General features: G+C 47.6%; 1 protein-coding gene across 2 annotated transcripts in view; it reads left to right on the top strand.

Moving 5' to 3' along the window:
• Positions 1–12,802, top strand: part of SF3B3 (splicing factor 3b subunit 3) — a 152,371-nt gene that overhangs the window by 68,196 nt on the left and 71,373 nt on the right. For both annotated transcript variants that reach the window (XM_085640008.1, XM_085640009.1), the window contains one exon: positions 1,927–2,070. In XM_085640008.1, coding sequence (XP_085496134.1) covers positions 1,927–2,070 — 144 coding nt within the window. The remainder of the gene's footprint in view (positions 1–1,926; positions 2,071–12,802) is intronic.

Genomic DNA, 12,802 nt, shown 5'->3' with positions numbered 1-12,802 from the left:
GCCAGTACCAAACGGGGCCTTCCTGCACCAATACCGGGGGTACCGGACCCCTTGCAGCAACCAAAGCTTGTTTGAAGTCCAATCTGGACTCCGAAGCCAAAACCACTGACCAGCCAATAAGGAACGTCGGCATCGCAGAGGCAGCTGAGTGGCCCAGCTGTCCTGTTTCCTTTCCCTCTTCAGGTCTAACTGAGAACAATGAGTGTCTTTGATGCACGGGCCCAGCGATCAAAACACTCTCCACTTTCAGCCCCGGTCCACAACAGTCTGTACCCCCTACTCCAAGGACCCTCACTAACTGAGCCCTCGTTGGAAGCTCCCGGACTTCTCCCAAGTCCCCTTCTGAAACCTTTTTCTGGGTGCCCCCGCTTGTTTGCCTAAGGTGTGGCACGTAAGGCTGCTGACCCATCCAGCACCTCTGCAAGCGGACACACCAAGTCGGTAAACTTGAACTGCTGTTGGTACTTTGGATCTTGGCCTCCTCGCACCTTAAGTCCTAAAGGAGACTCCCGGGAAAAACGCTTGCAAGTACTTGTATACAGTATATGCTTCTTTACCCATAGGAAAGCATTACCACGTAAAAACGTATTTGTGTTACAATTTTACTTACCTGTAGAAATTGATATCTCAAAGTAGTTAACCAATTACGATTTTCTTGTTTAAATATATATAGAAATACATGTTACTTTTCAAAATTGGTCTTGAGTGTGTCCCTCATTTATTGACTGTAAACATCAAATGCTTAACACTACCCTCTGATAAATCTAAACTGCTCGCCTACACTACCACAAAAGAGAGCATTTGGATTATTAATTTAATTCCTCTATGCCAGTGAGGGTCATCTAGACTTTCTACATACTGTACTTCATTTTTGTACACTACATAAAAATCCAGCTTCCTACAGCCTGCCTTTGCAGAACTTGCACCTGGAAGTTTTTCAAGATGGCAGACGCCAGCTAGAATACCAAGTAAATGAATGAAAATTTTTAGTTAAATAATGTATCTCTTATAGTTTTGGACCAAAGGTGGTTTGGATTGCATATCTCGTTTCTGTGCCGTTGCTCTTATTTGTCAGAATTTATATTGGCTCCAGATCCAGTATTGATGGGTATATCGCTAATCTTTAAAGGCTATTCTCAGATCTAGTCACTGGCCCCATGCTTCTCCCATTTGCTGGGTGTAAGTTTCTCAGCGCTGCTTTGAAATCTGAGTAAGAGTAACAGCCAAGGTTCCATGCATTTGAATGCAGATTGGTGCATTTAGGGTGTACAACTCTACTAAGTGTGTACATCACATATAAGAAGGTTCTTGGGATGCATTATTCCAAGGGCTTCAACATTCCCAAACAGTGGCAGTGTAGCGCCGAGAACCTGATGTTTAGGGCGAGGTTTAATCCATCAGATGAAAGGCAGCTATTCACTTGTGGTAATCGATGACGTTGACTTGCTTATGGTACAATACCTACTTCACGTGCTCTGTCTTGGTAAGAATTAAGATGGAACAGTCTAGGTCATTACTTGGACCTACTGGAGATGCATTGTAGATATTTGAGGAATTGAATCTTTGGTCAGCTCATTTCAGCCGATATCCTGTTATGATTCTAAACGCTGCAAGTTAATATTTGTCTGTGGGAGGTTTAGGACTACGTAAGATAATTCTCAAGTGAAAGGATAGTAAAACTATGGACGTTCATCCAGCACCGGTGTTATAAGCAAAATTGGTAGTATAGCACCATACCGTGAGAAACTGACTCGGTTGAGGGCCATACAAACCAGTCTTGTGTGATCGGATCAGCTCCAAGTGCAAACTCGCACATCATAAATGTTTTACAGGACTAATAATTTGTTGTATAACATCTGTCAACTAACGTTTAGGGAATTTAAGATGGAGTTCCCAACCTTACTCTGTACTTTTCTTGTTTCATAGGACTGCTTGCAGCCGTTGAGTATGCAGGCGCTCCCTGCCCAGCCTGAAGCCTTGTGTATTGTGGAAATGGGAGGCGCAGAGAAACAAGATGAGCTGGGAGAGCGTGGATCAATTGGCTTCTTGTACTTGAACATCGGACTACAGGTGAGAGCAGCACTGTACGTGATTGCGCTATGATCTGGGGTTGGGTAGCGCAGCGATTGTCAAACTTCCTAGGGGGCTGAAAAACACTGTTTAAGGGGTTGTAATGTCAGCTTGCCGCTATCCAACTCTCCAAAAAGTCCTTGTCTTATTTCTTGATGGTGGAGTTCTCTGCATATTGAGTATTTTTGAAAGTTTTTAATGATTTTAAATACCTTTTTGAGGGATCTCTGCCATTAAGTTTTAAACCACATTGTTTCATATTGCTCAAGTTACCAAAGTACAATGTGAAGGTGACTTCAAAAGGGACATTGGCGAATCCTTCCACAAGGAATGTTTTAGATAGCGCCAAATGGTGCATTTGTGAAGTATATTGGGGCCAGTAGCCTTGATATTTAATTAGATAATATAAATATTTTATAAAGGGATTCGAAGTTCTTTTCCAGGTCTTTTGCCAAATGGATTTTATAAAGTCGTTCAGTGAGTTAATCGAGCAAAATTTGAAACAATTCACACTGGTACATAGAAATTTCAACAATTGTAATTTTGTAAAATTAAGGTTCGAGGCATATGAGCTGCAGATTACACACACTTGCATAGATCGCCCGGATGTTTGTAGTTTGTTTTTCCTCTTGGAAAGTCTTTGGAAGTCACGAGGTCGGTGACTCCTCCTTTGGATGGTATTGCGCATGGGCTTCGGCTCCATCCTCGGATTGTTATTTTTCCGCCATCGGGCTCGGATGTGATCTTCGCGCTCCGGTTCCGAACAGATTCCAGTTCGACGAGCGACGCGCAATCCTCACCCCAATCGCTGTATTGTTTCGATCACGCTCTCTTCAATCAACGCGCCTTCTCATCGACACAAACCTTCGGTTCCAGTCGTCGACGGCGGCCTTCGGGCCTACCCAGGCTCCGGTCCCGGCTCATGGAAAGAACTCCATTTAAAAAGTGCCCTCGATGTGGGTCCAAATTTCCCCACACCGATCTTCATGAGGTATGCAACCTTTGCCTCTCCCCAGAACACGAGGCTCGAGACTGTCCGGCCTGTAAGTCTTTCCGATCCAAAAAGACTATTCGGGACCGAAGAGCCAGAAGGAACATGGCACACTCCTCGACGTCCATTCCAGTCGACATCTTCGGAGACGACATCGATGATCCGGAACATCATCGTACCGAAGAGGACCTCGTCAGCGCTTCCGAGGCAGACGAGTCAGATGTGGAGGACATCACCCCGGCGCAGAGGGTCGGGAGTACCAATCTACCCCCTCCCACACCCGTGCCGACACCCAAAAAGGCTTCGGTCACGCCTTCGCCTCCGGGCCTAGGCAAGACCAGAGAAACTGCTTCACACACCCCACCTTCGGGCACGTGAAGAAGCCAAGTAAGCCTTCCGGCGGCTCGGGCTCGAGCCAGCCTGCCAGCGGTGCAGAGAAACACACTTTGGCACCGAAAAAGAAGACGGCCTCCACCTCGACACCGAGCTCCGCACCGAAACCCTCGGGGTCGAAACCCAGCCCTTCGGCGCCGACGCCATCTTCGGTGCCGACCAAACCACACAAGGCCACGGCACTGACACTTCCAAGCCGAAGCCCATCTCGGCGCCGACCAGGAGACCGGAGGGTCCCAAGCCGGGTTCTAAACATCAAACCGGCACGGAAAGACCTAAAAAATCACGATTACCATATACCAGATATCCCCAACGTCCCACAAGACGATATTTACCCTTCTAGACCATCTCCACCAGAAGATTCACTAGGGTTTAACCATCTTCTGCAAAGAGCAGCACATTATCATGGGGTGGACATGCATAATGACCCTGTGGAGAAAGATTTCCTCCTAGACACATTCGATAATACACAGAGGTCCACCTCCATACTGCCCATGCTAAAAGGGGTGGTAAAGCATGCGGCAGAAGTTTTTAAAGACCCAGTTAGAGCCAGGGCCTTAACCCTTGTATCGAAAAGAAGTACAAACCTGCTCCCTCAGATCCCTCTTACATCAGAGGACCAGCGCCACTAGATTCCTTAGTGGTCTCTACGGCACGCAAAAGGGCAAACTCACAAGCGTCAGGTGATGCACCACCACCTGACAAGGAGTCAAAACTGCTAGATGCTTCAGGCAAACGCACAGCATCCCAGGCCGCCAACATATGGCGTATAGCAAACACTCAGGCACTGCTGGCCAGATATGACGGGGCTCATTATGACGAATTAGAGAGCATAATGCAACATCTCCCTGAAAAATATAAAAGTAAAGCCAACGAGTTGATTCAAGAGGGTAAAACAATCACAAACACCTCTATACGTTGTGCCCTAGACGCAGCAGACACAGCCTCCAGGGCCATTAACACCAGCGTCCTTCTCCGTCGTCATTCTTGGTTAAGGGTATCTGGGTTTAAACCAGAAGTACAAGCCTCCATCCTTAACCATCCCTTTGACCAGGAACATCTATTCGGGACAAAGGTGGATGAGTCCTCAGAAAAGATGAAAAAAGACACGGATACAGCAAAATCCATGGGGGCCTTAGTCTCACCCGCCCAGACGCTCCTTTCGCCGCTCATCCTTTCGGAGTGCATCCAGAGGCTACTCCTCAGACACAGCGTCCACATCGTACAAGTCCCCTACTCAGACCACCTTTACAAAAGGTTACCAAAGAGGCGGCTACAGGGGTAACAACAACAAGGGCAGAGGCAAAACAACCAACGCCCGTTCTGCCACACCTACTACCCAATGACTCTTCACCACCCCCCCCCTACCCCCCGCTACCCCCAGACCATCCCACTCCAGTCGGGGGGGCAGACTCACAAATTTCCTTCATGTCTGGGAGACCATCACCTCAGACAAATGGGTGACCCAAATAATTTGGTCAGGATACTGCCTGGAATTAACATCGTGCCACCCCCCGAACCCCCCCCCCTCCCAAAGATTCCGCTCAGGCAACGCCCAATGTCACAAGAACATTCCACATTGCTAAAGCAGGAGGTAATCTCCCTCCTACAAAAACAGGCAATAGAACACGTTCCTGTCAATCAACAAAATTTGGGGGTTTACTCCCTATATTTTCTAATACCAAAAAGGGACGAGACTCGACGACCTATTCTAGATCTCCGGCCCCTAAACACATACATACACTCAGACCATTTTCACATGGTAACGCTTCAGCAGGTACTTCCGCTCCTCTCCCAGAACGACTTCCTCACCACACTGGACTTGAAAGGCGCATACTTTCACATTCCGGTACACCATGCTCACAGAAAGTACCTCAGATTTGTAGTGGACGGGCAACACTACCAGTTCAAGGTGCTCCCATTCGGGGTTTACAACAGCACCAAGGGTATTCACCAAGTGCCTAGCGGTAGTGGCGGCACACTTCCGAAGACAGCACATTCACGTCTTCCCATATTTGGACGACTGGCTAATAAAAGCCACGTCCTACAACCAATGTGTACATCACACCGCCACTACAATCCAACTACTTCACCATCTAGGTTTCACAGTGAACCACCAAAAGTCCCAGCTAATACCATCCCACACAAAGCAATACCTCGGTGCCACCATAGACACCTCAAAAGCCATAGCCTACCCCAATCCTACTAGGATTGCAAGCATTCAGGCTTTGCGTCAAAGAGTCATACCGCAACACTCTCTCAGCAAGAGTGTTTATGCAACTGATAGGGATGATGGCCTCTTGCATTTTCATAGTGCCTCATGCAAGACTCCAGATGCAACCACTACAAGAGTGCTTAGCGCGCCAATGGAACCAGGCCCAGGGGCAACTGACAGATCTGGTGTTGGTAGACGGTCGCACCCATCGCTCTCTGCAGTGGTGGTACACCACAAATCTTTCCAGCGGTCAACCGTTCCTGGACCCGGTTCCTCAAATAATCCTAACAGATGCATTGCTCTCCGGCTGGGGAGCTCATCTACTACACCTCACAGTGCAAGGCACATGGACGCCGCAACAAAAGTTACTCCACATCAACCATCTGGAGTTACTGGCAATCTTTCTAGCCCTGAAATCCTTTCAGACCCAGATTTTAGTCAAGGCAGTCCTTATTCGCACAGAGAACATGACGGCCATGTACTACATTCAAAAACAAGGCGGCACACACACTCCACAGCTCTCTCAACTAGCACAGAGCATATGGAGATGGGCAATTCCACACAAAATCTTTCTCCTAGCCCAACATGTCCCAGGAGTCCAAAACACCATGGCAGATCTCCTCAGACGGACGCAGCAGATCCACGAGTGGGAACTTCACCCGCAGGTTCTTCACCCGTTCTTTCAGATGTGGGGGCATCCACACATAGACCTCTTCGCCACCCACGAAAACACAAAATGCCCAAGCTTCGCCACCAGATACCCACACACATTGTCCAAAGGCAATGCGATATGGATGAACTGGTCAGGCAAATTTGCGAATGCCTTTCCACCTCTCCCACTAATTCCATTAGTGGTGTGAAAGCTACAACAGCACTCCCTCACACTGATTCTAGTAGCTCCAACATGGGCTAGACAACCGTGGTACACCACGCTGCTGGAACTCTCGATAGTGCCACACCAAAAGTTACACCTCTCACCATGCCGCCTAACTCGGAACCATGGAGAGATCAGACACCCGGACCCAGCTCAGCTCAACCTTGTGATCTGGCTCCTGAGATCCTAGAATTCGGATACCTTAACCTTCCCCCTGACTGTATGAACGTCATCAGAGAAGCTAGACGCCCTACTACTAGAGCCTGCTACGCTGCAAAGTGGAAAAGATTTGTTGTTTATTGCCATAACAACACAATCGACCCTCTAGACGTATCTATACGGCACATCATATGCTACTTACTCCATCTATAAAGGTGTAACCTAGCATATACAGCCATTCGGCTACACCTCGCAGCAATTGCCGCTTACCTACAAAACAGACCGCACCTATCACTTTTCAGAGTGCCTGCCATTAAAGCCTTCATGGAAGGCCTCAAACGAATAATTCCCCCCAGAATACCACCCTCACCTGTGTGGAACTTAAATATAGTTCTCACAAGGCTAATGGGACCGCCTTTCGAACCTTTGCATAAATGTGAACTGCAATTTCTCACATGGAAAACAGCTTTCCTTGTAGCCATCACTTCCCTTAGAAGGGTCAGTGAGATACAAGCACTTACTATACAAGAACCTTTTCTCCAAATGCACCCAAACAGGGTTGTCCTACGTACCAACCCAAAATTCCTACCTAAAGTCATTTCCCCCTTTCATCTAAACCAATCGGTAGAATTACCGTTTTTTTTCTTGCAACCTCAAACTGTTGTCGAAAGGGCTTTACACACACTGGATGTTAAAAGGGCCTTACTTTACTATATCCAGAGAACACAACCTTTCAGAAAGACCAAACAACTATTTGTCTTTTCTCTCCACCACATAAAGGCAACCCCATCTCTAAATCAGGGATAGCTAGGTGGATTGTAAAATGCATACAGATTTGCTACCACAAGGCAAAACGCACGCTATCTGTTCCCCCTAAAGCCCACTCTACACAAAAGATAGGGGCTTCTATGGCTTTTCTAGGGCACATCCCATTAGATATCTGCAAGGCAGCTACATGGTCAACACCGCACACTTTCACTAAACATTACTGTGTAGATGTGCAAACCAAGCAACAAGCTAGTGTGGGCCAGGCTGTACTAAAAACACTTTTTCAAACCACTGAATCAGATACCGATGGTCGCCGCTAGGGTTGGGAACTGCTATATAGTCTATGCAAAAGTGTGTAATCTGCAGCTCATATGCCTCGAACGGAATATGCTACTTACCAGTATGCATCTGTTCTTGGCATGTAGAGCTGCAGATCTACACACGCCCACCCGCCTCCCCGGCTACCTGTATCTGTTCCAGTCTATCTTATTTAGATACAACACACATGGGTTTCTTCACTATTATTACTATGCTCCATCTTTCCCTGTTGGCGAAAAACAATCTGAGGATTGAGCCGAAGCCCATGCGCAATACGGACCAAGGGAGGAGTCACCGACCTCGTGACTTCCAAAGACTTTCCTAGAGGAAAAACAAACTGCAAACATCCGGGCCCAACACCAGATGGCTATCTATGCAAAAGTGTGTAGATCTGCAGCTCTACATGCCAAGAACAGATGCATACTGGTAAGTAGCATATTCCTTCCCAAATAGGTACAGGGTGTACAGATTCCACAGTCCCCAGAGGTTTGGCAGAGGCTAAAGTTAGATATAACCTTACTCTCAAGTGGTAGCTTGGTCGAGCAGTAAGGCAGTATCAGAGGACAGTGTAAAGCATTTGTTGCACACACTCAGCCAGCAAATGGTCTCACACACTCAATAACTGAACTCTAGGCCAACGGTTTATATATAAAAAAAAATATGCTTGTTTTATTTTAGAACCAACAATAGGTATTCAAATATACTTTCTCAGAATGAGATGCTTTATATAAATACTTTTGCAATATGCAATTGACTTTTGTAGAAAGTTACAAGTGGTTGCAATATGAAACACAATTTTAAACACAATCATGCATTGAGTTTATTGGAAGTTCCAAGTTATTTGCCACAGATTACTTTTAGGATTACTTTTGGGATTGCAGGACTGGATCCTAGATTCAGTCCTGGGTCGGTACTTAGAATCAAGTGAAAAGTCGACTTAGCTACTGTTATGATTTTTAGACAATATTTTGCTTTTTTTAAAGTTGACAGAAAATATTTCATAGAAAACAGTCAATGATTCCCTATGGAAGAAAATTCAAGTTGCAGGTATAGTATGTTCTCGTTACATTTGTAATCCAGTACTGGGTGCCTAGACTCAGTACTGGGACCTTTATCCAAAACAGGTAAGTAATTACGTTTTCACAATTTATACAATTTTTAAAGAATATTTAAAGTTTGCAGAAATCGACATTTAGAAGAAATTTCACAGAAAAACAGTCAATGGTTTCCTATGGAAGAAAATTGGGTTACTGGTAAGTATGGTTGTGAATATTTTTCAGAGTCAGTACTGCGGACCAAGATCCAGCACCTGGAGCTCACCTAATAGCAGGTGAGTATTTACGTTTTCGTTACTCGGTTGATTTTTGGTGGATATTTTAAGGTTTGAAAAGTCCACACTTAGAAGAAATTTCAGGAAAAAACAGTCAATGTTACCCTATGGGCATAGACTCAGGGGTCTCCCAGGGTCAGGTAGGTACAGTTGTTACACCCTCAGCGGCACAGGGGCAGCCGGGTGCAGGGAGAGTTAGTCCCAATGTTATCCTATGGGAGGCAGGGGGGCCTTGGTTGGTGGCTGCTGACTAGCAGGCCACGCGGCTGTAGGAGCTGGGCTCCTGGTCACTTGCTCAGGGCAAAAGGGTAAGTAGATAGGTGTAGAGGTTACACTGCCAGGGCCACTCGGGCGGCTGGGTGCAGGGTGCTTTTGAGCCTTCGGGCGCTCAATTTGTTTCAATGGGGAAGCTCCGCTTTAGAAAAAGACTGCAAGCTCGGGGACGAAGATTCTTCAGGTGCCACCACCACTTCGAGAGGCAACTCGGGTAGTTGGAGGATAGGTAGGTACCCCGGAGTTGGGCACAGGGGGCCGCGGGGTGAAGGGGTGCCTTTTGGTGTCAGGAAATCTTACCCTCTGTTGATCGTGGTTGGGGGGGGCACCTGGTTCTGAGGCTGCAGGCATCAGGAGCGTCGAGGGAAGTCCTTGGGTGCCGGACTCGGGGTCACAGTCGCCGTGGGGTCGTCCTCGTGGTCTTAGTTAACTCCGGCACAGGCCAGGCTTGGCGGGATCAGAGTGTGAAGGGTTCGCGGTTCCGGGATTAGAAGCAGATTTTGAGTAGAGCCTCTACTCATGGGAGTCCCAGGTGCTTAGAGCCAAAAGGTAGCCAGGTCCTCCGGGGTTTGTGAGGTTGCTGGCTACAAGAGATGCCGGGTTGGAGCAGGTTCGAGGGTCGACAGGCCGGTAGGGCTGGGGCCAAAGCAGTTGGTGTCTTCCTCTTCTTAGCAGCTGCAGGGCAGGTCTTTCTTCTTGCTCTTCTTTGTATTTCGGAATCTGGGGAAGGAAGGTTCAGTCAGGGTGCCCTTAAATACTAGATTTAGGGGCGTTACAGGTAGGTGGAGGGCAGGGACCAATGGGTCCCTGGCCTGGGGTGGGTACACCCCCTATCCTGCCTCTCTCCTGTGGGAGGGGGCAGAAGCCCTGTTTGGGCAGGGCTCCCCATCTTCAAGATAGCGAGAACCCGGAGATGTGCTGCACCTCGCCTTCCCCACCTGAGGGGTGGGGTTTGCAGGCAGGCTGGCACATCCCCTGTCCTTATTTGGGGCTTCCGGCCAAGCTTCCCGCAAGAGTGGGGGGTTGCATTAGCCTGGGGAAGCTCACAGAGGCGGCATGCCTTTGAAGCTTCCCCCTGCCCATCCTGGGGGAGGAGATTTAGCACCTCGCCCAGGATGTGCATTGTTGCAGGCCCAGGAGAGCAGGGGCTCTCCTACCCAGGGGTACAGCAACATGTCTGCTGTGTGGCAGCCTAGGCAGCCTCTCAGCCCAGAAGTGGATTGTAGGTTAGGTTTCAGGGGGCATCTCTAAGATGCCCTCTGGGGTGCTTGGTACATTAAACCCACACTGATGCCAGTGTGGGATTTAATGTGCTGAGAAGTTTGATACCAAACTTCTCAGTCTTCAGTGTTGCCATTATGGTGCTGTGGAGTTCGTGTTTGACGAGCTCTCAGCACCATGTACTCTTAAATGGCAGCACTGCGCTTGCAGTGCCTAGGAATGGACCTGGGTACTGTAGGGGCACAGGGCTCCTGCGCCCACATCACTGGCATAGGGCACCCAGCTAGAGGGGTGGCTGATGTATGCCAGAGCAGTGTAGGTGGTGGGCAATGCACAGAGGGATGTGTGCCATGTCGACTTTGTTTTGTCCTGTACCCAGACACTCAGCCTGCAAAGGCAGTATGTGGGTGTACAGGGCCCCTAAGGGTGGCACAATGAGTGCTTCAGCCCTTAGAGTCCTTCCCTGGTCACAAGGCCCTGGGTACCTAAGGTACCATTTACCAGGGGCTGACATGTGGCCAGGGCTTGCCAATTTCAGTTTTAGGTTTTTAGGGAAGGAACATAGGCCCTGGGCACCTGATTGGCAGGAGTCCAGGGCACGCTAGTCAAAGTACATTCAGCAATCCAGCAAAAAGTGGGGGCATACCATGCAAGAAAGATGGCACTTTCTCACAGAATTGCAACTTTAATTAAGAAGGATGTCTGGTATGGCTTGTTCTCTCCTGGCGACTGTGGTTTGTGTACTTCTAACACTTGCAAATGCCAAGCCATTAATCAAGCCGGATGGCTCTGTCTGGCTTTGAGCCCAGTGGCACCTTTTGTCTGTTGTCTCATGAAACTCTTCCATGCAGTAAGGGAGGGGGAGGAGCAGGTGAGAGAGGGGGAGGAAAGCCGGATATGCGAGGAAAGGAATGCTAGAAACCAGGATAGCAGACCCCAAAGGCGAGACCTATTGGCTATGCCAATGCTTGTCATATTATGTTCTTTTGCAGAAAACACGAGAAAAGCTCTTGTCAATGGGATGTTTACGTATTTCTTTCATGTTTACTATTTGGCTCTGCACACAGTCACGTGGTGGGTTCCAGTTTAGAAGGTTTGCACCTTTGGGGGTTTCGCTAGATTTAAAACAAGCAGTTTATCTCAAGCACATTCTTGGTTGGTTTTACGGATGCCAATTGAAGCGCCAGACTTGGCGTCGAGACATGAAAGTTTAGATTTTACATCTGTGGCAACGTGAGTAAATGGTTAGGTTCACGATGGGCGTTTTTCACAACGGTTTTAGCTCGTATTTGACACAGTAGACAGCATTGTTTATTTGTCCCATAATACTTTTGTAGCACAACTGCATGCACAATTTGGTGCAACAGCACAAATATTTTGGTTATTTTTGGCATGCAACACACTGGTTTTGGAAGTGTTGCACACGCACGCTAAGGATTGCATTTTCATACATGATTTACATATGATTTCATGGACGTTGTTTAACCTCTTGAGTGCCCATGACGAGATGGTCTCGTCATGGGCCGCGGTTGCGCTGTGCCCATGACGAGACTATCTCGTCATGAGACCCGCCCGCTAATGAAACGCCCGGCACAGGGCGTGGAAAGGGCGGGGCACTCAAGGGGTTAAGATTCCCTACAATGTTGATGGGCTTATCATTAATTCCAGTCACTCCTGAAGGGCTTTAAACCCAAAATGCTTTCGGTGGATTTCCATATAGTTGCCCAAGACGTACTGTGAATTTCCCTTGTGCTACTGGATAAAGCTTGGATGGGTATGTCTTTTAGCATCTGAAGCTTGGAAACACATTTCCTCAGTTGTGAACTTGGAAAACTTCAAAGTCATGGAATAAAATTGGAATATACATGGTTACTTTGATCAAAATAGACGTTTGTTGACTTGCGCGACTCGCAGTGCAGCTTGAATGGTGTAAGACGATGCACCAACTACCCAGAAAATAAGAGTCAAACTGGAGCCCTACTCATAATTACAGTGAAATTACGAAAATGTCACACACAAGCAATCTGAAACCTTAGCAGCTATGAAGGCAGCAGGTGTTGAACTACATTCCATGCTTTATAACGGGCTTATATAAATGTTAACGCCGCATTTATGTGTTAATTCTACTCAAGAAACAAACCAAAACACCCAAAGAACCTGGGCAAATAATTATACTTAAAGAGTTGCAGA

This window comes from Triturus cristatus, chromosome 12 (assembly GCF_964204655.1).
Source record: "Triturus cristatus chromosome 12, aTriCri1.1, whole genome shotgun sequence".
In the NCBI taxonomy this organism is placed as follows: Eukaryota; Metazoa; Chordata; class Amphibia; order Caudata; family Salamandridae; genus Triturus; species Triturus cristatus.
The sequence above is the reverse complement of the archived record's forward strand: the minus strand, read 5'-3'. Positions and strand labels throughout refer to the sequence as shown.